The 25,581-nt window shown below is 39.0% G+C and overlaps 1 protein-coding gene across 1 annotated transcript; it reads right to left on the bottom strand.

Annotated features, from left to right (window-relative positions):
• Positions 1 to 4,602: 4,602 nt before the first annotated feature.
• Positions 4,603 to 24,865, bottom strand: TNFRSF9 (TNF receptor superfamily member 9). Its single transcript, XM_069545788.1, has 8 exons — positions 24,759 to 24,865; positions 23,850 to 24,028; positions 22,301 to 22,408; positions 21,561 to 21,698; positions 20,979 to 21,045; positions 19,005 to 19,135; positions 17,717 to 17,851; positions 4,603 to 6,171 (listed from the first exon to the last, which is right to left on the bottom strand). The coding sequence occupies exons 2-8, from the start codon at positions 23,959 to 23,961 to the stop codon at positions 6,083 to 6,085; spliced, it is 780 nt and encodes a 259-aa protein (XP_069401889.1). The 5' UTR covers positions 23,962 to 24,028; positions 24,759 to 24,865; the 3' UTR covers positions 4,603 to 6,082.
• Positions 24,866 to 25,581: the final 716 nt, after the last annotated feature.

The following is a 25,581-nucleotide window of genomic DNA, read 5'->3' as shown; positions in this document are numbered from 1 at the left end:
TGGACCCCAGCACTCCCTAGCACACAGCTTATCTGTTGATACACCTGGAGGCTCCAGGAAGGCTGCATTCTTGCCTCCTAGTTCCCATTCTGCTCCTAGCATGTCATAAGTCCTGGTAACATTGTGTTAGTCAGTCCCCTGGACTCAAAGCTGACAAGAGGGAGGTGGGTCTGTTGTCTTGGTGTCCTAGCATGGGGCTTATCAGAGCATCTGGAGGATGCAGGTCTGATGAAGAGGCCCTTGTATTTCACAGTCATCCCTTCCCTGGGTTTGTCAGAATCAGCCACTTCCATGAATTTGTAAAAGGCATGTTGTTTGAAAGGTTCAGTGACTTAATTTGAAACACAGCTATCTGAATCAATATTGATATAAAAAACAGCATTCATTTTTATATGTGAATAAAAAGTAAGTTGTTGGAGCCAAAGAAATCCCAGACTCAAAATCTTTCACATAGCTTGGCACTAAAGTCTGTTTCTGATGTTTACAAAGAATAGCACATCAGGGACTTCCCTGGTGGTCCAGTGGTTAGAAATCTTCCTGCCAAGGTAGAGGACACAGGTTTGAGTCCTGGTCCAGGAAGATCCCACTTTCCTCAGAGCAACTAAGCCCATGTGCCACGATTACTGACCCTGTGCCTGCTCTAGAGCCTGTGAGCAGCAACTACTGAAGACCAAGTGCCCTGGAGCCTGTGCTCTGCAACAAAAGAAGCCACTGAAATGAGAAGCCCATGTACCACAACGAAGAGTAGCCCCTGCTCACCATAACTAAAGATAATTTTTTTAAATTTTAATTTAAAAAAGAGTATCACAGCAATTCATTATTAGCCTTTATGATTTGACATTGCAAGGGGTATAGAACTTTTTTAAACTAGGAATTTTCTTAAGAATTCCTTTTTCCTGTGAAAATAATCAGTGTATGTTTTATTATAGAGTCTTTTTTATTTTATGCTTTTTATAGAGCCCTTAAAAAAAAAAACATAGGTAATGATTGCGCTGCTGGCCTCACCACACACAGACCGCACATAACTCACACCCTCTGTGGTCTGAGTGTACACCCACCCACAGTGGAAAGCTCTGCTCTGCAGAGGAGGGAGACACGCATTAGAGCCACCCAGTGCCCCTCATATCAGAAGTTTCCATCAGAGTGACACCTGCCACCAGAGGAGAAAATCAAAATTTGCTTCAGAATTCACCAAGGCTTGTTTTGAAGCACTTGAAGACTGTTTCCAATTTGTCCATCCCTAAATATGTTCATTTCTTTTGACCAGAGCAACTTCTATTCAACTTAACTAGTGGATTTCCTAAATTAATCCCCAAAGGGGATCACTGAGTTCTGTCTTGATTTTTATTCTTCGTTAACTGTCATTTAGGGGGAAAGATGACTCATACCCCCAAGTTCCTGTGTTTTTCATTTATACCATTTAGACTTTATGCCAAAATATACTATGATAAAAGTGTGGTACAGTCTGTGTAATAAACACAGCCTAGGTCAGATACGTAGAATAAATTGTGAATTTTCTGTGTTTACAGTCTAGGACAGATGAGCTATCTTGGGTGACCCAAGCCTGTGGGGTATGATCAGTCCCTTTGTGTTTATGGATAATGGGCAGCAGAAAATTAAACACAAAGGCGCCAAAGTGAAGAGTAAAAGCCGTGTTGAAATTTAGCTGTGTAGTTTGGAAGAGAGAGAAAAAAATTACACCTAACTCTGTTCTGAAGCAGCACTGGTAAAATCCCTCAGCTTTGCCTTGCCTCTTATTTTGCACCACTTTGTTCATTTATATCTTTTGTCCACACTGCACAACATGTGGGATCTTAGTTCCCTGACCAGGTATCAAACCCATGTTCCCTGCTGTGGAAGCATGGAGACTTAACCACTGGACTTCCAGGGTGTCCCTGCCTCTTATTTTCAAAGGATTGAATGAAATGACTGTTCTCTTATTCTTGCCAGAATACCAGATTAACAGGACTCTTGCCTGAAGCATCCTCATCAGGTTCCCAAAATTAACAGCCAGAGACTGCCTATGAGCCATTCAGAGTCAGTCAAAGTGTCCAAATCAAATCTCAAATGTTCTCATTCTGGAAGACTAATCATGCCCATTGTTACTTTTTCATGGGTTTGATGAGATTTCCTAGAAAGTTTCAAAAAATCCTCCACAAACATTGCAGTCTTTGACTATAAACAACAAACTCTTACCAAAATAGTAAAGAAAAAGCTAATGGAAGGTACTTCCTTGACTTAAATTAAAATCACAAATGTTTTCTGAACACATACTCTGTGCTGTGTGCTCGGTTCAGTTGTGTCTCTTTGTGACCCCGTGAGCTGTGGCCACCAAGCTCCTTTGTCTGTGGGATTCTCTAGGCAAGAATACTGCAGTGGGGTGCCATTTCCGTTCCCAGGGGATCTTCCCAACCAGGAGCCGAACCTGCACCTCTTGCGTCTCCTGTATCGGCAGGTGGATTCTTCACCACAAGTGCCACCTTTACATCATACACCAAAGCATAGTTTAAGGGGGAAGAAGGAATACCTATTATTATACCTGTTGCTGCATTAAATTTCTCTCAGGCAGAAATTTTCTTGGAATGTGACACGTTTAGATCCAAATCAACATGACAGAATCATTGGCTGAGTTATCTACAATCCAATGCTTTTTTTTTTCCCAGAAAAATCATTTGATGTAATTCAACACCATTTCCTGATTACAAAATGGAAACTAGCCCTCTTCACAAACCAGGAATAGAAGGGAACTTCCTTAATCTGATCGAGTATATTTACCATAGAAATAAAAATAATACCCTGAAAGTATCCTCTATAAATAAGACTTTTAAAAGACTATCACACTGTACTGGAGGTCCTGGCATGAAGCTAAGCAGTACATCAAGCAAATGAAATAAAATATAAAAGACTAGAAAAGGAAGAAACTATTATTATCACAAACAACATGATTGTCTATATAGAAAACTTTAAAGAATCCACATACATACTCCTAAAAATAATAGGAAAGTTTAGGAAGGAGACTGGTTAGAAACTAATATAAGAAAATCAATGACATCTCTCTACTCCAATAACAAACAAAATCATTTTAAAAGCAACAACAATGAATCAAGAGATAAATCTAACTAAAGCTATACAATTTATAGAGAAATTTAATGAAACTTTATTGAAGAACATCAAAGACTTGTCCTGCCAAGTATCAAGAGCTATTATTAAACTAATGTAACAAAGACAGTGTGTGTTGGCACAGGACAGACAAATTGACCAATGGAATAGAATAGAGATCCCAGAAAACACTCATAGATAGAGGGGAATTTAGGAAATGACAGAGGTGTACTACAGATCCATAAGGAAAAAAATGGCCTATTGATTAAATGATACTGGGACTAATGGTTATCCATATAAAAAACTCAAAATTGGATCATTACTCATAGCATACACAAAAAATTTCCTGATATATTAGAATTAAATACAAGAAACAAAACTTAAAACTTTTACAATAAAATGTGGGGAAAGATCTTTAGGATATTGGGGGAGCAAAAGATTTTTTTAACCAGGACGCCAAAGAAATGTTAACTATATAGTAAAAGAGTTGTAAATTTAACCATATTAAATTAAGAACTTCACCTCTTATTACCGTCAAGACAAAGAGAGACACTACAAAAAGAGAAAAAATTGCAAATAAAGCAGATATTTATAACACATATAAGTAATGGAAGATTATTATCAAGACTATGTAAAAAAAAAAAGACTACGTAAAGAAATTCTATGAATCAATAATAAAACAACACATACTTTTTTTAAATGGTTAAAAACCACGACCTAGCATTTCTCAAAAAAGAAAAAAAATGGTATAAAAATGTGACAAGACCATTAGTAATGAAGGAAATGCAAAATGAGAGCATGGTGAGACGCCATCCTAAACTCCCTGGGTTGGCAAAATTAAGACTCTGAAAATACCCGAGGGTGGCAAGGATGAAACGTAATGGGGTGCTTGTCCACTGCTGACAGGAGCACAAATTAGAACAACCTCGGGGAAAAGCAGTTCAGCCCTGCAGAAGACTTTTTACTGCTCAGAAATATTTGCTTCCCCTCCCTGTGTGAAGATTATACTTTCTGCCCTATAGTCGCCCATAGTTGGCTGTATGACTTTTTCTTAAAGTTAGAATCTAGTCAACTAAATATGAGCAAAGTGACCTGTGTTCCTTTGCCACGAGATGGTCAATGCTCCAAGGAGAAGGTGCTCTGGGATTTATATACCTAAATCCCAGAGTGAAATAACATGTGACAGAATCACAGCCAGCCTGCAGTGGGCATACCAGGACAGCCGGAAGTGTACCTCTTTGGTGTGGTTGTGACCCATCAAGACTTTGGAGGTGGGGTCACTTGTTATTTCTGCATAATTTAGCACATCCTTACTGATATGGGTACTAGCTCATGAAGTTGAACATTCAAATGCCTTAAGATCCAGAAATTCTTACTATAAGGAAGTTTCCCTAGAGACATTCATCAATGGGAAACACACAAAAGAACATTCACAGCAATATTTTCCATAATTAAAAAAAAAAAACAAACCTGGAAACAACCCAAATGTCCTATAGTTCAGAGTGGAGTTGATAAATAATAGTATATTTGCAAGACTATACAGCAATCAAAATGAAAGCATTCTAGCTATACAAAATAACGAGTGAGTCTTATAAATATACTTTCCAGTGATTAAAGCACAATAAGTTTCCGTACAGCACAATACCATTTTCATAAAGGTCAATAACAAACAAAAGTAATTAAACTAATTGTGGGGTACATAATTGTATGATAAATGGGTTTTTTAAAAGCAGGAAAATGATAGACAACATTCCTGTGAGAAGTTTCTGGGTTTGGGGTGGGGAGGTGGATAGGAGATGGAGGAGGGAAGGAGTACAGGATGGATGCTCTGATCCTGACTTTGACCCTATATGTCAGTTATTAAATATTCTAGGCTTTGTGAACCAGACAGTCTCTGTCACAACTACTCAATTCTGTTGCTGTAATGCAAAGGGTACCTGAGGGTGGCTTGTGTTTTCCAAAAAAAACTTACTTACAGACTCCAAAATTTGAGTTTTTATGTGTCATGCTAATTTTATGTGTCATGAGATAATATTCTTATTTTGATTTGCTTTTAACTATTTATACATGCAAAACCATATGAAGGCACACGGCATCTCAGATTTGGCCCATGGGAGTTTGGCAACTCTTGCTTGGTTGGGTGATGTGTTCATGGGTCTCCTGGTTTATGTGTATCAAATATTACGGTTAAAGTTTTTTAAGAATATAAAAAAGTAAGTTGTGACTCAGAGGGGAGTAGGACAAAGGTAGAAGATGTGAAGATGGAGAGGACCACAGGATACCCATAGACTCTTTTCAGAACTCTTCAATCAAGGTCTGCTTTTTTTTTCTTTTTTTCCCTTTTTGTTTTTGACTGCATCACACAGCATGAGGGAATCTTAGCTCCTCAACCAGTGATCAAACCCATGCCCTCTGCATTGGGAGTATGGAGTCTTGACTGCTACACCACCAGGGAAGTCCCAAGGTTTGCCTTTTTTTTTTTTTTTTTCATTTTTTTGCTCTTGACCCCAAACTTGGGCCATGCTGATGATTGTCATCATTCTCTCCCCCGACAGTGGAGGAGGCCCTTGTTGAGGATGATTGACCGGTGGAAAATCCAGTCGGGGATATTGTCCACATCTTATGGCTTATCGACACATGTCGTATGAGCACCAGAAAAAAAAAATAGAACTGATTTTGATTATCATTTTAGCTGCACCATTGGATTCCATGATTAAATTTAAAATATACTTCTCTGGGTTTCAAGAAAACTAGTCTGAACCTCTTAAGCAGTATCTACAAAATGCCCCCTTCACCACCAGTTCTGTCCCATTTTTCTGTTCTGTTAAAAGTGGTACATCTTCAAAGGCCAATTCATTTAGCATTTAGGAAAAGTTTGTTGGGGTAATCCTGGATGTGATCTGGAATGATGTTTTAGAAAGTACAATAGTGGGATTCTTCATATTTCTCCTGTGATTCTTCTCAAGAGAGTCCTAACACATCTTCACAGTTCACACTCTCCTTCCTCTTCTTCTGGAAATCGGCAGCTGCAGGCATCTTCCTCTTGGGCTGTTTGTACTGGTCTCATAAATGCTAAAAGGTAGTTTAAAAGAGTTATCTTTCATTGTCTGTTTTAATCATTTAACATCCATTTTCCATAAATCCCATTTGCAGAACATCTCTAAACAGCAAACATTCTCAGCTTTAGTTTGAACAAACTCATCAGCAAGAGAGGTAATAGCAAATATAAACTTTTTTCAGGATTATTTAAGATTTTTTTCTTTTTACCTAATACTGTTTTATTGGTCCTGAACAAACTAGTTTATTTAGTGTCCACAAAAGCTAAAAACAGTCTTGAGCATGAGTCATTATAGCATAAAATTAGTCATATGCCAAACATGATTGCAGTTTTGATTCAGCAACACATGTTTCAGTCTTGAGGGTTACTTAGATTACACATTAGATGGTTTCTTTTGAATGAAAGGCTTATGGCTCTGAGATGTTAAATATACTCCTACTGCTTCCATCAATTAGTAAGTAAAGAACTGATTTATGCACTAGCTTCCAGATTTTCATTTACATGTTAGTGTGAAGTATTTGTGCTATTGCCGAGTAACTTGCAATTCTAAAATAATACTAAAATTTAAATATAGCTAACACACACACACACACACATATATGACTGTGGTCTCACACCCAAGTCCTTTAATTAAATATATATATACACATATAAAATATATATATATATGTCATGTCCGACTCTTTGCAACACCATGGATTATAGCCTGCCAGGCTCCTCTGTCCATGAGATTTCCCTGGTAAGAATATTGGAGTGGATTGTCATTTCCTTCTCTAGGAGAACTTCCCAACTCAAGGATTGAACCTGTATCTCCTGAATTGGCAGGCAGATTCTTTACCACTGAGCCACAGAGGAAGCCCATATATACAGGTATATCAGTTAAATATATATATGTGTGTGTATATATATATATACCATATACAATATAATATCAGTTAATATATATGTATATTTTTATACCCTAACAAAGCAAAAGGCCCTACCCCAACTTTATATGCTTCTTAACTGTAAAAAAATAACCAAAGCTCAACAAGCACACCATCTCCAAGATCTTTAAAAAATTGGCAAGATATCCAGGATTCCCAATGAAATGTCCTTTTCCTTTTGAAATAGCATCAAAGATTAATTTTTAAATGAAAATTTGATTCTGGAAAGACAGAGTAATCACACATTCTTCTGTTCTTCCTGCTAAGTATTACTGAAAATGCTGGACCTTTTATATAACAAACACAAGAAGAACCTGAAAGGTGGCAAGAAAGTAGACCAATTAAGGATCTTGGAACCCAAGGAAGTATGGCCTTGAGTTCCCTGAGTGTTCTTTCTGCTTCATATGCCCTGGACTGGGAACTGTAAAAGTGGACTAATGAAAGTGGTCCCACACCCAAGCCCACCACTAAGACCCAGTAGAGCACTTAGACTTACACTCTTGCCAAGTGCTATCAAGGCTCACTGGCCCATACTCATTAGGGGTGGCATCAGAGTTCTAGTGGAGAGTTAGGACTTCATCGCCACTCACAGCATCAAGGCCATCCCCAATCCCATCCTTTTATTATCAGTGGAAGCCATGTGGAGAGCGGGAACAAAGTGCCTTAACCTAGCCAGAGTCTTATCAGTGGAGGCTTAATGGGTAGCCCGAACACATGTCCAGCAATAACAAGGATCCCATCCTGAGGTGGTCTCGGTGATGTAGAAATTAGAGCTATCTGGCAAGGACATTAAAGTAGCTATCAAAAAGATGGATGCTTCAACAAGCAATTAGGAACACACTGGAAACAAATGAAAAATAAATACAAGATCTTAGAAAAGAATCAGGTGGCAATTTGAGAACTGAAAATTTACAATAACCAAAATTTAAAATATCAGTGAATGGGCTCAGCACAAGACTAGAGAAGAAGGAAAGGAAAGAATCATTATTCCATCTGAACAGAGAGAAAAGACTGGGGAAAAAGTGAACAGAGCTTCAAGGACATGTGGGACTATAGAAAAAAAAAAAAAAAAGACCAATATTGATGTCATTGGAGTCCTTGAAGAAGAAGAGAAAGGGAGTAGGACTGAAAAAGTATTTGAAGAAATAATGGCTGAAAATTTGCCAAATCTAGAAAAAGGCTTAAATCTACAGATCCAGGAAGCTAAGTGAATCCTGAACAGGACTATCCAATGAAATCCACACCAAGACACATTTCAGTTTAAGTTCTAAAAATAAAAAGAAGTCTTGAAAGCAGCCAGAGAGAAGTAACACATCACTTAGAGGGGAAGAGCAAATTAAATGACAGTGAATTTCTAATGAAAGCCAGAGAAAGAATAGAGAAAACAAACATAAAATAACATCTTAAGTCCTAACATGTAAGTAATTATATTAAATGTACGTTTTTAAAATATACCAAGCAAAAGACAGACATTAGTAGTGTGACCATTATATGTTATCTATAAGAAATTTATTTCAGATATAAAAATGTAGGAAGGTTGAAAGTAAAAGGATGCAAAAAGATATACCATGTATATTATAAATTTTTAAAAAGCAAGGTGGCTATATTACTATCAGATAAAGTAGACTTCAGAACAAAGGAAACTACCAGACACAGAGAGGGACCTTACATTATTAAGAGTCAATCCACCAAGAAAGCATGGTAGTACTAAATATGAATACAACAAGAAACAGAGCTACAAAATAGGTGAAGCAAAACTGATAAAAGTGAAAAGAGAAATACACAAATTCACAATTATATTTGAAGAATTAAATGGCCCTCTTCCAAGAGTTGATAGAACAACATGACAGGAAATCAGAAATGATATAGAAGAATTCAGCAACATCATCAATCAACAGGATTGAATTGATATTTATAGGACAGTCTATCCACCTTTTCAAGTGTCTAAAGGAGGACATCAAGACTGTACATTGTCACTCTGCTTATTTAACTTTTATGCAGAGTACATCATGAGAAATGCCAGGATTGATGAAACACAAGCCAGAATCAAGATTGCCAGGAGAAATATCAATATCCTCAGATATGCAGATGACACCACCCTTAAGGCAGAAAGCAAAAAGGAACTAAAGAGCCTCTTGAAGAAGGTGAAAGAGGAGAGTGGAAAAGCTGGCTCAAAACTCAACATTCAAAAAACAAAGATTATGGCATCTGGTCCCACCACTTCATGGCAAATAGATGGGGAAACAATGGAAACAGTGACAGACTTTATTTTCTTGGGCTCCAAAATCACTGTGGACAGTGACTGCAGCCATGAAATTAAAAAATACTTGCTCCCTGGGAGAAAAGCTGACAAACCTGATGACACATTAAAAAGCAGAGATATTACTTTGCTGATAAAAGTCTGTATAGTCAAAGCTATGGTTTTTCCAGTAGTCATTATGGATGTGAGAGTTGAACTATAAAGAGGGCTGAGCACCAAAGAATTGATGCTTTTCAACTGTGATGTTGGAGAAGACTCTTGAGAGTCCCTTGGACTGCAAGAAGATCAAACCAATCAATCCTAAAGGATATCAATCCTGAATGTTCATTGGAAGGACTGATGCTGAAGCTGAAACTCCAATACTTTGGCCACCTGATGCCAAGAGCAGACTCATTAGAAAAGACCCTGATGCTGGGAAATATTGAAGGCAGGAGGAGAAGGGGACAACAGAGGACGAGATGGCTGGATGGCATCACCAAGTCAATGGACATGAGTTTGGGCAAGCTCCAGGAGATGGTGAAGAATGTGGAACTTGGAGTGCTGCAGTCCATGAGGTCACAAAGAGTTGGACATGACTGAGTGAACAACAACAATAGAACAAAGACCAAGACAAAGCATGACCTGGAACATGAATCAAACTTCAGCAAATTTAAAAGAAAGCACACAGAGGGTGTCCTCTTACTATAATGGAATCAAAATAGACATCAACAACAGGAAGAAAACCAAAAAATCACCAAATACTAGGAAACTAAAAACCACATTATTAAATAATCAAGAGAAACACAAAAAATACATTGAACTGAAAGAAAATGGAAAACAACATATCAAAATGTGTGTACGCAGCTAAGTTAGTACTGAGGATACTTATAACATGAAGTTCTTATATTAGAAAGAGGAAAACTCTCAAACCAATAACATAACTTCCACCTAAATAGAAAAAGAACAAAATAAATTCAAGGCAAGCAGAAGAAAGGGGATAATAAAGGTAAAAGCAGAAATTGGTGAAATTGAAAATAGAACGACAAAGAAAATCAATGAAACAAAGAGATGGTTCTTTGAAAAGATCAATAAAATTGTCAAATCTCTACCAAAACTTATTCAGAAAAAAGGAGAGTGGCACCCATTACCAGTATCAGTAGGTGACTTCACTACCAACCTGTATATAATAAAAGGATAGTATGGGAGTAGCATAAGTAACTTAAGCACATAAATTTGACAACTTTGATGAAATGGACCAAGTCCTCAAAAAACATAAAGTATCATAATTCACTCAATATGAATTAAGGCCTATTAAGGAAATTGAATTTGTAATTAAGAAACCTCAAAAAGAAAGTTCCATGTTCAGATAGCTTCACTAGACAAAGCTATTTAAAGAAGAACTAACACCAGTTCTATACAACCTCTTCAGGAAAACAGAATAAGTTGAGGAAGTCAATGTTACCTTGATACCAAAACCAGACAAAGACAGTACAAAAAAAGGAAACCACAGGGCAATATTCTTCATGAATATAGCTGCAAAAATTCTTAAAATATTCATGAAGAGAATTCAGACATATACAAAAATAATTATATACTATAACTGAATGGACTTTAATCCAGGGATGTAAGGTTAGTTTGAAATTCAAAAATCAATCTACAGAATTCACCATCTCAACAGGCTAAAGAAGAAAAATCACATAATCAAATCAACTGATACAAAAAAAGCACCGACAAAATTTAGCACTAATACATGATTTAAAAAAAAAATCTTCAGAGCACTTTCTCAACTTAATAAAGAATATCTACTAAAATCTGTAACTCATATCATACTTTACGAAAGACTAAATACTCCTGCCCTGAGGTTTTTTTTGGCAGGCAAAGATATCCACTTTCACCACTTTGACTCAACATAGTCCTGGACATTCTAATTAGCACAATAAGGCAAGAAAAGAAATAAAAGGCATATAAATTGGAAATGAAAAAACACAAACTTTTTTTTTTTGCAGATGACAGTATGATCTACATAAAAAATCCCAAGAAATCTGCAAAATACCCTACAACTAGTAAGCAAGTTCAGCAAAATCACGGGACAAAACTCAAAGTACAAAAAAAAAAAACCCTGTATTTCTATATACTAGCAATGAACATGTCAAAAACCAAAATAGAAACCTATATGCAGGTCAGGAAGCAACAGTTAGAAGTGGACATGGAACAACAGACTGGTTCCAAATAGGAAAAGGAGTACGTCAAGGCTGTATTGTCACTCTGCTTATTTAATTTATATGCAGAGTACATCATGAGAAACGCTGGGCTGGAGGAAGCACAAGCTGGAATCAAGATTGCCAGGAGAAATATCAATAACCTCAGATATGCAGATGATACCACCCTTATGGCAGAAAGTGAAGAGGAACTAAAAAGCCTCTTGATGAAAGTGAAAGAGGAGAGTGAACAAGTTGGCTTCAAGCTCAACATTCAGAAAACTAAGATCATGGCATCTGGCCCCATCACTTCATGGGAAATAGATGGGGAAACAGTGGAAACAGTGTCAGACTATTTTGGGGGGCTCCAAAACCACTGATGATTGCAGCCATGAAATTAAAAGACGCTTACTCCTTGGAAGGAAAGTTATGACCAACCTAGACAGCATATTCAAAAGCAGAGAGATTACTTTGCCAACAAAGGTCCATCTAGTCAAGGCTATGGTTTTTCCAGTGGTCACGTATGGATGTGAGAGTTGGACTGTGAAGAAAGCTGAGCGTGGAGGAATTGATGCTTTTGAACTGTGGTGTTGGAGAAGACTCTTGAGAGTCCCTTGGACTGCAAGGAGATGCAACCAGTCCATTCTAAAGAAGATCAGCCTTTGGATTTCTTTGGAAGGAATGATGTTAAAGCTGAAACTCCAGTACTTTGGCCACCTCATGCGAAGAATTGACTCATTGGAAAAGACTCTGATGCTGGGAGGGATTGGGGGCAGGAGGAGAAGGGGACGACAGAGAATGAGATGGCTGGATGGTATCACCGACTCGATGGACATGAGTTTGACTGAACTCTGGGAGTTGATGGACAGGGAGGCCTGGCGTACTGCAATTTGTGGGGTCACAAAGAGTCGGACACGACTGAGCAACTGAACTGAACTGAACTGAAGATACAATATCATTTGCAATTCTAAAATTTAAATATTAAGGCCTAAATTTAAAAAACATGTGCAGGACTTGTATGCTGAAAACTACAAAGCACTGATGAAAGTAATCAAAGAAAATATACATAAATGGAGAGCTACACTGTGTTCATGGATTGGAATAGTTAACATAGTGAGTGAGTGAGTGAAGTTGCTCAGTCGTGTCCAACTCTTTGTGACCCCATGGACTGTAGCCTACCAAGCTTCTCTGTCCATGAGGTTTTCCAGGCAATAGTACTAGAGTGGATTGCCATTTCCTTCTCCAGGAGATCTTCCCAACCCAGGGATCGAACCCAGGTCTCCAGCATTTTAGACAGACGCTTTACCATCTGAGCCACCAGGGAAGTTAACATAGGAAAGATCTCAATTCTTCCTGAACTAATGTACAGATTTAACACAATTGCTATCAGAATCCCCGCTGACGTTTTGTAGATAGAGATAAGATTATCCTAAAATTATCGTCATGAACTAGAATAGTCAAAACAATCTTGAAAGAGAAGAATAATGTGGGAGGACTCATTCTACCCTATACCTAATTTCAAGACTTTTTTACAGCTACAGTAACTAAGACTGTGTGGTATTGGCAGAAGGAAAAAGACACAGATCAATGGAAGAGAAGAGAGAAACCAGAAATAGTCCTCACACAAGTACAGCCAACTGAGTTTTTACAAAAATGCAATATTAATTCAATGGAAGCAAAATAATCTTTCCAATAAATGATGCTGATGCCATTGGCTACCCATTGGCAAAAATAATAATAATTTTAAAATATTGACCTGAAACTCTCACACCTTATATAGAACTTAGCTAAAAATGAAACATATATTTAAATGCAAAACATTTAGCATATGACATAGGAGAAAGTCTAAATCTTTGAGATCTAGGACTTAATAAAGACTTCTTAGATGTAATCCCATAAATTTAAAAAATTGGCCAGTTGGACTTCATCAAAATTAAAAACTTTTTCTCTGCAGAAGATCATGTGAAGAGGATGAAAAGGCAAGAGAAAATATTTACAAACCTCATATCTGATAAAAGACTCACATCTTGGAACTTTAAAAAATAACTCAAATGTCAAAAGTTAAGATAAGCAATCTAATTAGAAAATGGGTAAAGGACATGAAGGAACATGTCTCTGAAGAAGATTGACAGGTGGAAAATAAGTACATGAAAAATGTTCAGCCTTTAGGGAAAGGCAAATTAAGCCCACATTAAGATATTAGTGCATATCTATTCAAACAACTGAAATTAAAAATTGCAACAATACAAAATGCTGACAAAGATGAGGAAAAACCGGATCTCTCACACCTTGCTGGTGGAAGGTTAAATGGTACAACTCCTGTGGAAAAGTGTTTAGCAGTTTCTTTAAAAAGTGAACACACACTTATCATATGACCCAGTAATTGCACTCCTGGGCGTTTATCTTCAAGATATGCAAGCTTATGTCCACACATGTCCTGTACATGATTACTCATAACAGCGCTAACGTAACAGTCATGGAATAGTCCTGCATTTTGATTGTGCTGCTGGTTTCACCAATCTACACGTGTGATAAAATGACATACACTAAACACAGGTGGCCCATGGTAAAGAATTCACCTGCCAGTGCAGGAGATGCAGGAGATGTGGGTTCGATCCCTGGGTCAGGAAGATCCCCGGAGGAATAAATGGCAACCCACTCCAGTATTCTTACTAAGAGAATCCCATGGACAGAGGAGCCCGGTGGGCTACAGTCCCTGGGGGTCACAAAGAGACACAGCCGAGCAACTGAGCATATACACGCACGCAAATTAAACCCACACAGTGTGCCAATGTCAACTGCCTGGTTTTGATATTATGTGCTGTGTGCTGTGCTGTGCTTAGTCACTCAGTCATGTCTGACTCTGTGACACTATGGACTCTAACCTGCCAGGCTCCTCTGTCCATGGGGATTCTCCAGGTAAGAATACTGGAGTCGGTTGCCATGTCCTCTTTCAGGGGATCTTCCCAACCAAGGGATTGAACTCAGGTCTCCCACATTGCAGGCGGATTCTTTACCATCTGAGCCTGCAGGGAAGCCCAAGTATACTGGAGTGGGCATCCTATCCCTTCTCTAGAGGATCTCTAGGGTCTCCTGCATTGCAGGAGGATTCTTTACCAGCTGAGCTACCAGATAGTTAAATATGATGTAACCCCATGAATGGCACATATGACTTTTCTGTACTGTCTTTACAACTTCCTGTGAATCTCTATTTCAAAATAGAAAGTTTTAAAAAATAACCTAAAATTTTTTAAAATAGATGACAGTTCCATTGAAACTCCCTAATTACTCATAAATACTTTTGAAAACCATTTTATAAAGACCTTTATTGCAGTTTGGGGTAAAGCTGGGACGGATAGTTGTTTAAATCAGAAGTTTCGGTGAGAATTTAGAGGCTTAAATCAGAGGTTAAGACCTCAAAAAGAGAATCAAAGAACAAACCACAGGGTCGGAAAATATATCTGCAGCCCATGAACAGTAGACTAAAAAATTCCTATAGATTAGTAAGAAAAGGACAAACAATCCAATGGGAAAAGGCTCAAAAGATTAGGTGATTTGCAGGAGAGGAAATCCTAGTGACCAAACATAACGTGAAAAGATGTTCAGTCTCACCAGTAATCAGGGAAATGCAAATTAAAACCACGAGATACTACTACACACCCACCAGACAGATAAAAATTAAGAAGTCTGATAATGCTAAGTGTTAGCAGGGACTGGCACAAAAAGAATTCTCATATGCTGCTAATTGGACTCCTATCACTCTCAAAAAGTTTTATAAATCTAGTACTATGGACCAAATGGATATGAGTTTGAAAACATTAGTGATAGAGAAACCTGGGGTGTTGCAGTCCATGGGGTCGCAAAGAGTTGGACATGACTGAGCGACTGAACTGAAGGACCAAGATACATATTCCAGCACCTTTATTCCTAGGTTTAAAAAAAGGAAGGAAAGAAACGTGCTTATGTACACTGAGATATATAGACAAAAATATCCAAATATTATTCTCTGTAAGAGCCCCAAATTGGAAACAACCCAATTGTCCAGGAATATTAGAATGGATAAACAAACTGTGATACAGTCCTTCAATAGAAGAACATTTAACAATGGAAATCAACTCAAGATAAGTGCCACACATGGATGAATCATAAAGATACATTGCTGAGTGAAAGGGGAAAGGAAAATATAGAACAGATATAGTGTGATTCCACTGGTCTGAAGTTCACAAGCAGCCAAATTAAACCATGTTCTTGGGTAGCAAAACTGTAAGTAAGAGCGAGGAAGTGAACACCGTAAGAATCTCGATGTGGTTAGCACTAGCAGAGGGAGGGGTTTTAGTCTGGAAGGAACACAAGAAGGGCTTCCGGGGAGCAGAGTGTATTCTATTTCTTGACTTGGGTAGGGTTACACAGGTGTTCATTTTAGTTTGTTAAACAGAGGAGCCTGGCAGGTTGCAGTCCATAGGGTTGCACAAAGTCTGACACAGCTGAAGCAACTTAGCTCGAATACATGCAAACTTTACATGCATGCATTTTTTTTCTGTGTATTTCAAAACTTTGAAAATATTTTATATTGTTTCCAAAAAAGAACCTTTATACCAATTAGTGTATTGCATCTTTAGATAAGACTTTACTAGAACTTTCCTTCCTATATTAAAAACTTCTATACATATTTTTGACATTTTCTTGAAACAATGCAGGACTTTATGTCATTATTACTGATATTTTATCTCCAGGGTCTTTGCCTTTTTTAAGAAAAAAATTTATTCTTAATTGGAGGATAATTGTTTTATTTGAGTTTGTTCTAGTTACGTGGATGAACCTAGAGCCTGTTATGCAGAGTGAAGTAAGTCAGAAAGAGACAAACAAATACTATATACTAACACATATACATTGCATATGTGAGTGCTTAGCTGCTCAGTCTGTCCAACTCTTTGCAACCCTGGACTGTACCCCCCAGGCTCCTCTGTCCATGCAATTTTCCAGGCAAGAATACTGAAGTGGATTGTCATTTCCTACTCCAAACATATACATTATCCTATGTAAAACAGATAGCTAGTGGAAAGTTGCTTGTAACACAAGGAACCTGAGAGAGGAAGGAGGGAGTGGGGAGTGGGAGGGAGGTTCAAGAGGGAGGAGACATGTTATACCTATGGCTGATTCATGTTTTTGTATAGCAGAAACTGACACAAGAGTATAAAGCAATTATCCTATATTTTTAGCAACTTACAAGGAGACACTCTCTAATCATATTACGATGGTCTGGGCTACATTACAGAGCTCTCGGAGCGACCCTCTTGTATATGAATCCCTCTTAGTAAGTCTTTCCTGTTATCTAAGGTTCTATCCTCCACAAAGTCAAAAATGCAGATTGCCTCCATCTACATGCCTTTTGGAATAAATATTAATAGCTTTCATTTAGTGAATATTGACTCTGTGCTAGACACTTGCTGAGTTCCTTATAGAAATGGTATCTTGTGTAGTGAGTGAAATCCACCATTGAAATTTCTCATTTAATCCAGATCAGTGTCCTAATGCCTCATCCCATTAAAACCACTTCAAACTCCCTTTTAGGGCTGCCGTCTATGGGGTCGCACAGAGTCGGACACGACTGACGCGACTTAGCAGCAGCAGCAGCAGCAGCAGCAGCAGGCCTTCTTCTAGCTGTGGGTCTAGCTTAGGTCAAGGTCATTTATCAGCCAGAGAAGTCATGCTAGATGGGGCAATGTTATTTTTGATTCCTCTTTTCAGTGTCCTCTATTCATAATTGAGTGGACACATACACACCCAGAGTTGTCCAAGGCTGCAGCATACTTAAAGTGGTAATTTTTCCAGAACCTTTGGGCTATGTTCTGCCATCACTGAGCTTTCTCCACCTCAGCCATGGACATTTGGGGCTGGGTCACTCTTTGTTGTGGGGCTGTCTTGTGCATATAGGATTTTAGCAGCATTGCTGACCTCCACTCACCAGATACCAGAGCACAGCACCCCTTCCACCACCTCTTAGACTTTGACCATCAGACTTGTCTCCTGACACTGCTGAGTGTCCCCTGGGACCAAATTATCCCGCTTGATAACCACTGTGCTATACTAACCTAACTTCTGTAACTAAAAAAATAATAATAATAATCTTTTTCTTTCTACTGAAAAACGTCTAGCCTCAGAAAGCTTATATATCACACTTTTATATTCATCTTACGTTGTTTGAATATATACAGGAGCTTCTTTCTGCCCTGTTTAACCACAGAGAAACGGAGAAACACGAAGGTTGCCAGGCACAGCATGGCTGCTGATGTCAGGGCAAGGAAGAAGATGATGATCTGGGAGGTGAGACCTGTAGAAAAAGACCAAAAGGAGAAATATCATCTGGCATCCCTCATATGTGGAATCTAAAAGAGACAATACAAATGAACTTACTTGCAAAATAGAAAGAGATTCACAGACTTAGATAACGAACTTATGGTTGCCGGGAGAAGAATGGGGGGAAGGGATAGTTAGGGAATCTGCGAAGGTTATGTATGTACTTCTATATGTCCTACTACATAGCACATGGAAATCTACTCAGTGTTATGTGGCAGCCTGGATGGGAGGGAGTGGTGTGGAGGAGCATGGATACATGTATGTATGTACGGCTAAGTCCCTTAGATGTTCACCTGAAACTACCAAAACATTGCTAATTGGCTATTAACAAAATAGCCAATACAAAATAAAAAGTTTAAAGTTTGAAAAACAAAAAAGAGCAAAAGGAAAACTGAGGCAAAAATATAATTTTCCAAATATGCTGATGTAAACTTGCATTTGTAAACTCTTCACCATGAGAAGAGGTGCTTCGGGCATCTCCCACCAGCTCTTTTAGTAAATTTGCCTGCTTGCTTGTTAAGAAAACGTAAAAAAAAAACAAAACAAAACAAAAAACCTTAATAATGTTGTTCCTTTGTTGTTGACTTTTAGTGACTATGTCGTATCTGACTCTTTTTCTACCCCATGGACTGTAGTCCAACAGGCTCCAATGTCCATGGAGTTCTCCAGGCAAGAATACTAGAGTGGGTTGCCATTTCCTTCTCCAGGGGATCTTCCCGACCCAGGGATTGAACCCACGTTTCCTGAATTGGCAGGTGGATTCTTTACCACTGAGCCACCAGGGAAGCCCAATAATTTTCCTAGAGACCCACAAAATTAAGTGGTTTGGCCTTCTAGGATATAGGAAACATGGGACTCTATCACTATTGTTATTTGGCAAGATCAAAGGGGTTAGTGTCTATTTGGATCCAATCTCGTCTTGCTCTGCTCATTAATATGTAACCCAGACTGAATAATAAACACTGATGAAAGAGATGGGTCCCTTGAAGCCAGAGTAAGAGAAAGAAGGCGTGTCGGAGGTGCCTGCTATAGATTAACATGCAAGACATCAGGACATTGGGGTGATTTAGATGCCAACCAGAATGGCCATGATACATTCACTTATTTAACAGCAACAAACCAGCTACCTGGCTCTCTCCCAGAGGCAGGCACGATGGTGGAGGATGCACCTGGAGAGAAGTCAGGTGGCGGTGGTCCACACACTACGTCACTTTCCTTCGTCCCGTTTACAAGGACAGCCTTTCCATTCAAAGAACAGCTTAGAGGGTTCAATGAAAAGAGTTCAAATAATTAATTCAGGTACAGATCATTCTAATTTTAAAAGACTGACATTTTCTACTCGATTAAGGAGTTCTAGTGACAAGGGTATGTGGATTTGGGTTTATAGACAAAGCAAAGACATTTTGAAAAACTTCACTGAACATCGGGCTTCCTCCAGTGTTCACTTGGCTTTCACAGCTCTCCACAGTCTATCTTACTCTACTTGCCCAACTGGCTTCTTCTTCCTTCCCAGTCTGGAGAACCCTGGCCCATGAGAGCCTACATCAGGCTGTTGCCTGGTTAGTCTGTCACCTCCACCTTCTTAAGTGTATTTGAGCATCTCTGGCGCACAGAAAGGACAGACAACTTAGCTTAGGGTTGTAGCGGAGTGTGTGACAGTTGCTCAGTCATGTCCGACTCTTTGCAACCCCATGGACTGTAGCCAGCCAGGCTCCTCTGTCCGTGGGATTTCCCAGGCAAGAATACTGGAATGGGTAGCCATTCCCTTCTTGAAGGGATCTTCCCAATCTAGGGATCGAACCCTGGGTCTCCTTCATAGGGTTAGGATTTCCTAACCCCATGATGTGTTGGCATATGACAGATCAGAGTTTGAGTCCTGAGTTGGTCTTTTCGCAGAATGACCTTGGGCAAGTTGGGAAATTTCTCTACAGCTCATCTGAAAAATAAGATATCCATGTCCCAGGGCTGTTGTGAAGAGTAAATGATTTTATGCACCTGGCTCACTCCCTATTAATTGTAGCCATAATCATTGTTGGGACTTCCCTGGTGGCTCAGATGGTAAAGAATCTGCCTGCAATGCAGGAGACCTGGGTCTGATCTCTAGGTTGGAAAGATCTCCTGGAGGAGGGCATGGCAACCCACTCCAGTATTCTTGCCTGGAGAATCCCCATGAATAGATGAGCCTGGTGGGCTATAGCCTATGGGATCGCAAAGAGTCGGACATGACTGAGCAACTAAGCACATGACTGTGGTCACCACCAACATCATCATCATTGTCCTATGTCTCTCTCATGTCCTTTACCTAACATGAACCCACCCATTCCCCAAAACCAGTTCAATCCCACTTTCCACACAGACTCACTTCACTGCTCAGAACTATTTGTGTCAAAAGACAAAAAAAAAAAAAGACAAAACTTTCTAATGTGCTATGAATCAATACTTTTGTAAAACCCAATAAGAATGTAAATGTAAAATAATAATAAAAATGATCTTGTAAGAAAATAAAATGCAAAAAGAACAAAGGCATACAAAATACACTGTTGGCTGTTTGACTGCCTGGGATGGTCTTATTTGCCCAAGTCTATGTTAATGGTTCTGAGGAAAGGAAATATACTTTACCCTCTTCTATATCATTATCAGTGCTGGCACGAGCACTTGAAGATGGACTGATCAATAAGGAAAGATTAGAGGCAGCAAAGAGATTGGAGGGAGACAGAAGAACCCTTGGGGCAGACAGTAACTAAGTTCCACTGGCAAATCTGACTTAGCTGTTCTGGGCATTACTCCTGGAGAAAATGCCCATTTTGACAGACCAGTCACAATGACCTCATACCATTCCCATGCTGCCTGTTTGCACAGTTACTCCATATTTACACTTGACAGGTTTAAAAAAGCATCAGTGAGTGGGAAGGAAGTTCAGGAGGGAGGGAACATATGCATACCTATGGCTGATTCATGTTGATGCATGGCAGAAAACAACACAACGTTGTCAAGCAATTATCCTCCAATTAAAATAATTAATTAACTAAAAATTTTAAAAGCATCAGTTGGAAAAGTTAACCCAGACACTTTACTTTTAAGCAAAAAGAAGTGATACATACTCTGTCCAAGGTCGACAGATGCCGTGTTCCTGATCATTAAATGTCCCAAAAGAGCAGTCTTTACAACCTTTTATAAAAATTAAAGGAATAATAAGAGGAAGTATTTTTATCATTTTAAACTTTCCCTGAGATGAACATGATCTCATAACAATAAAGTCATTAATTTAATATGATCTGTGCTGATTATCCAACAATTCTTCCTGAATTTCATTAGTGATAAACAATTCTTGAACAGTATATGATAAATATAATCCTGTAATAAAGTTATTAGCTTAATACAATCTACACAGATTGTTCAACAGTTTTTCTTGAAATGAAACCCTAATATGACTAAAGGTTTTATTCTAATTATATGTATAGTATTGCATATACATGAAAAAGCATGGTTCTGATGAAAAAATTTGTCATCTCAAATTAGTTTCATTGACTGAAAAGTAATTTTGCAAATATCAGATATGTGACTCCATGGTTCATTATTTATTACTTAAAGGGTCTACAAATCTGTTTTATATTCAAAGGACCATGTACTAAGCGAATGATGTAAGTCTAGATAACAAATTTTCCCTACAAGAGGAAACTTACCCTCATTTGTTAATTCTTGACCTTGTTTACAGTCCTTTGCACACATGGAACATCCTGCCCCTTGGCAGTGGAATCCCGAAATGCATTCACACTCTGCATTGCTGGTGGGGGAACACGGCTTCTTGATCCTGAAAATACCTACAAAGTCCATCAGGGTTACACTGACCCTTGACCTCCCAAAGCAAATTCATGTTCTGCAATAAAAACTATGCTCGTTCTACTTATAACGATCCTTAATGACCTCAGGGGCTTTCCTGGTGGCTCAGCGGTAAAGAATCGTCCTGCAATGCAGGAGACTTGGGTTCAATCCCTGGGTTGGGAAGATCCCTTGGAAAAGGAAATGGCAACCCACTCCAGTATTCTTGTCTGGGAAATATCATGGACAGAGGAGCCTGATGGGCTACAGTCTATGGGTCATATAAGAGTTGGTCTCGACTTAGCGACCAAACAAACAACGGCCTCAGAGTACAAAGCTTACTTTTAAATAACTAAAGAAGACATTTTACATTCTGCTATTAAAAGAATTCTCTCTTGTCCAGTGAATGTTCCCCCTAATATTTAAAAAGCTCAATCCACCAGTGTTGGCTCTTACAGTAAATTATTTTACTGGACCCTGCCTATTGGCAGAGGGATCAGTCAACCTGACACTTCAGACTTTAAAGCAAGATCAGTACACTAGGGAATAAAAACTTGTCTTCCCAACACATATCGGCATAAAGACTACATTTTTAAAATCATACCTTCACACTTTCTGCATATGTCACAGGACTTCTGTCCACTTGTGCTGGAGAAACTATTTAAAGGACAAGAAATGCAAGGCTCCAGACTGCTTTTCCCACAGAAAGTACCTAAAAGGGGAAGATAAGGGCTGTTCATGTTTTTCAATGGACAGTCGTCACCTGAAGTATTATGAGGTTCACAAGAAAACCAGAATATGAAATAAAGATTCGATTTCTAGGTAACATAGCAACACACTTTACTTGTTGATCGACTGTTTTAAATTATCCATTTGGGGCTTCCCTGGTGGCTCAGTGATAAAGAATCCACCTTCCAATGCAGGAGATATGGGTATGATCCCTGATCTGGGAAGATCCCACATGCCTGGGAGCAACTAAGCCTGTGCTCTAGAGCCCACAAGCCACAACTATTGAAGCCCAAGCACCCTAGAGCTCATGCTCTGCAAAAACAGAAGCCATCACAATGAGAAGAAGACTGCGTGCCGCAACTAGAGAGTAGACCCTGCATGTCGCAACTAGAGAAAAGCCCACACAGCAACGAAGACACAGTACAGCCAAAAAAAAATCCATTTGCAAGGTTGCCCTAAGTGTAATCATAGAATTAAAAATAGCAAAGTATAGATATAGCAAAAAACAAATCAACAGAAAAACATAGTTTTTTTTATCTATTGAATAAAACAGTTTCTCTTGATTGATCTGGGAGACCAGTATGACTGGATTAAGGAGGAGATCAATGTCCTTTATTGGCACACTAACATTTAAATGTGTCTGCCTTTTCCCACTCTGTTAAGCCACTTGCTTATTCCTTGTTGCACCTCCGGTCTGAATACTTGTCCTCATACACCAAGCTATTTGTTGAGGTCTTTTCCTGTACTGTGCACTGATCTAAGCCCATCATACAGTCCTTCCAGCAATCAATCCTATGATAGGTCCTCATATCACCCCTACATGACAAAGCTGAGACACAAGAGATTAAGTGACAAGGCTATGTTCACACAGCTAAGATGCAGCATCCAAGAAATATTTGTAAATGAAGGAATAAAAGATATTAATGGAGGGGAGGGATAAATTAGGAGTATGGGATTAATAGATACACTGCTATATATATAAAGATCCCCTGGAGGAGGGCATGTCAACCTACTCCAGTATTCTTGCCTAGAGAATCCCATGGACAGAGGAGCCTGGCAGGCTACAGTCCATGGGGTCACAAAGAGTTGGACACGACTGAAGCAACTTAGCATGCACAAGCACAGACATATATATGTGTCTGTATGTGAATCATGGAAGATCCCCTGGAGAAAGGAATAGCTACCCACTCCTTATTCTTGCCTAGAGAATTTCATGGACAGAGGAGCCTGGCGGACTACAGTCTATGAGGTAGAATCAGACATGACTGAGCAGCTAACACACTGAAACTAATGCAATATTATAAATCAACTATAGTTTAATTTTTTAAAAAGGATCATTAAAACAGAGCTAATTAGCTCTGACTAGCAGACTAACTGAACCATGTTTTCAACAGATCAAGCACATGTGATAATTTGGTTCTTACCTGCTGAACAGTTACAGAAACCCTGCAATGATCGTGTCCTCTCAAGATTCATGACCAATAGCACAGTAGCCACTATGTTGTAATAGCCATTTCCCATGATGAAATCTTGCATAGATTTGTTAGCCAAGCAGAGTCCAACAGAATTTTAATCAAAGTAGCTGGTCTCACAAATATCCACTCTGCAGAAGGTAAAAAGTTTCAAGGATGAGGTGGTTTCTCCTTTCATAATTATCAACAGTTCACCTATTTATTACCTGTGCATTTCTACAAGATCACAACTCAGGGGTTGTCAAGAGTAATTAATGATGGAATACCACAGAAAAGCAGTGAATTCATAGAAACTTCTATAAGACCTGCATGAGTAAACACATAGCTTTGTGCAGATTTGCCAAAGTCTATGAGTGCACTTTCCAACATGCTTTGCCAAAATGCAGAAATAACAATAGTAAGAACTTTTGGGGACTTTCATAGATATTCAGCATTAGCTTCTAGATTTCAACAATGGCAGTGGCGTACTGTCACTGAAATAACAGTCCTTAAAAAGAGAATCCGACAGTTCAGCTCCATGAGAAGACACTTTATTATTAAAATTCCTCCTTTGTCCAAACAGTATGTGGAATTACAACACTTAATTGCTAAAATGTTGAAAGACCACCCTGTTGAACTCACTATCACACTTTCTTAATAGTTATGTATTTGTTCATTTTGAGATTTGAAGTCATAAAACTACAGTCCAACAATCTCTAGAGGCCAGGTTCCTGGTCTTCATTTAATGGGCTGTGGAGTGAAAGTCATTAGAAATTAGAAGGGAAGAAAGTCTAGAAATGTACAAAGGGAACAAAGCTCCCATCCTCATCCCTGCTCGGTTCTTCCTCTCCTCCCCCTACCATCTGCCCCAAATGGACAAACCTGGAGATTGCAGGGCTGCTGAAGAACTTTGCTTCTTAATCTTCAGAGCAGTGAGATTCTGCAGCTGAGAAGAGCTGCAGGTCAAAGGCTCTCAGAGGGAGCTTGGTGACTCAGCAGGGGCGGGGCCTCGTGGGAAATCCCCAGAGACAGCTCTGTGAGGTAAGTGAGCTCACTTGGCATTTGCTGACCTTAAAGTCCCTTAGAGGGTCTATCCCCACTTGATAACGCAATTCAAACTAAAAGCAGCCCCCTACTGCTAGGGTATTTGTGTTTGTTTGTTTCAGATGACTTTGGCAAACGGATTTTGTCACTTAAAAGTAGTTCTCCGTGGCAAAGCTTTTAAGGCATCCTCAATGTATTTGAAGCCCTCAACGGGCTTCTCTTGTAGCTCAGTTGGTAAAGAACATGCCAATGTAGGAGACCCAGGTTCGATTCCTGGTTTGGGAAGATCGCCTGGAGAAGGAAACGGCAACCCACTCCAGTATTCTTGCCTGGAGAATCCCATGGCCAGAGGAGCCTGGCTGGCTATAGTCCATGGGGTTGTAAGAGTCGGACACGACTTAGCAAATAAACCACCACCAACATATTTGAGATTTGAGGGAAGAAACCCTCTTCTAAAGAAAGATCAGCACTCCTATCAGTTACTACCCCTTAACCCTATAATAACAGGGTTAATCACCATAGTACTAGTGATGCTATAGCTATAATTTATTTACTGCAGCTGATGATCCAGGCATCAGAAAAGTAACTAAGCTGCAAATGATCCCTAAGAGTTGATATGATGAGGAGGAGGAGGAAGAGGGCATTATGCAAATAAGAACGT

Source organism: Ovis canadensis, chromosome 12 (genome assembly GCF_042477335.2).
Source record: "Ovis canadensis isolate MfBH-ARS-UI-01 breed Bighorn chromosome 12, ARS-UI_OviCan_v2, whole genome shotgun sequence".
Lineage (NCBI taxonomy): Eukaryota > Metazoa > Chordata > Mammalia > Artiodactyla > Bovidae > Ovis > Ovis canadensis.
This window is presented reverse-complemented; position numbering and strand designations above follow the sequence as displayed.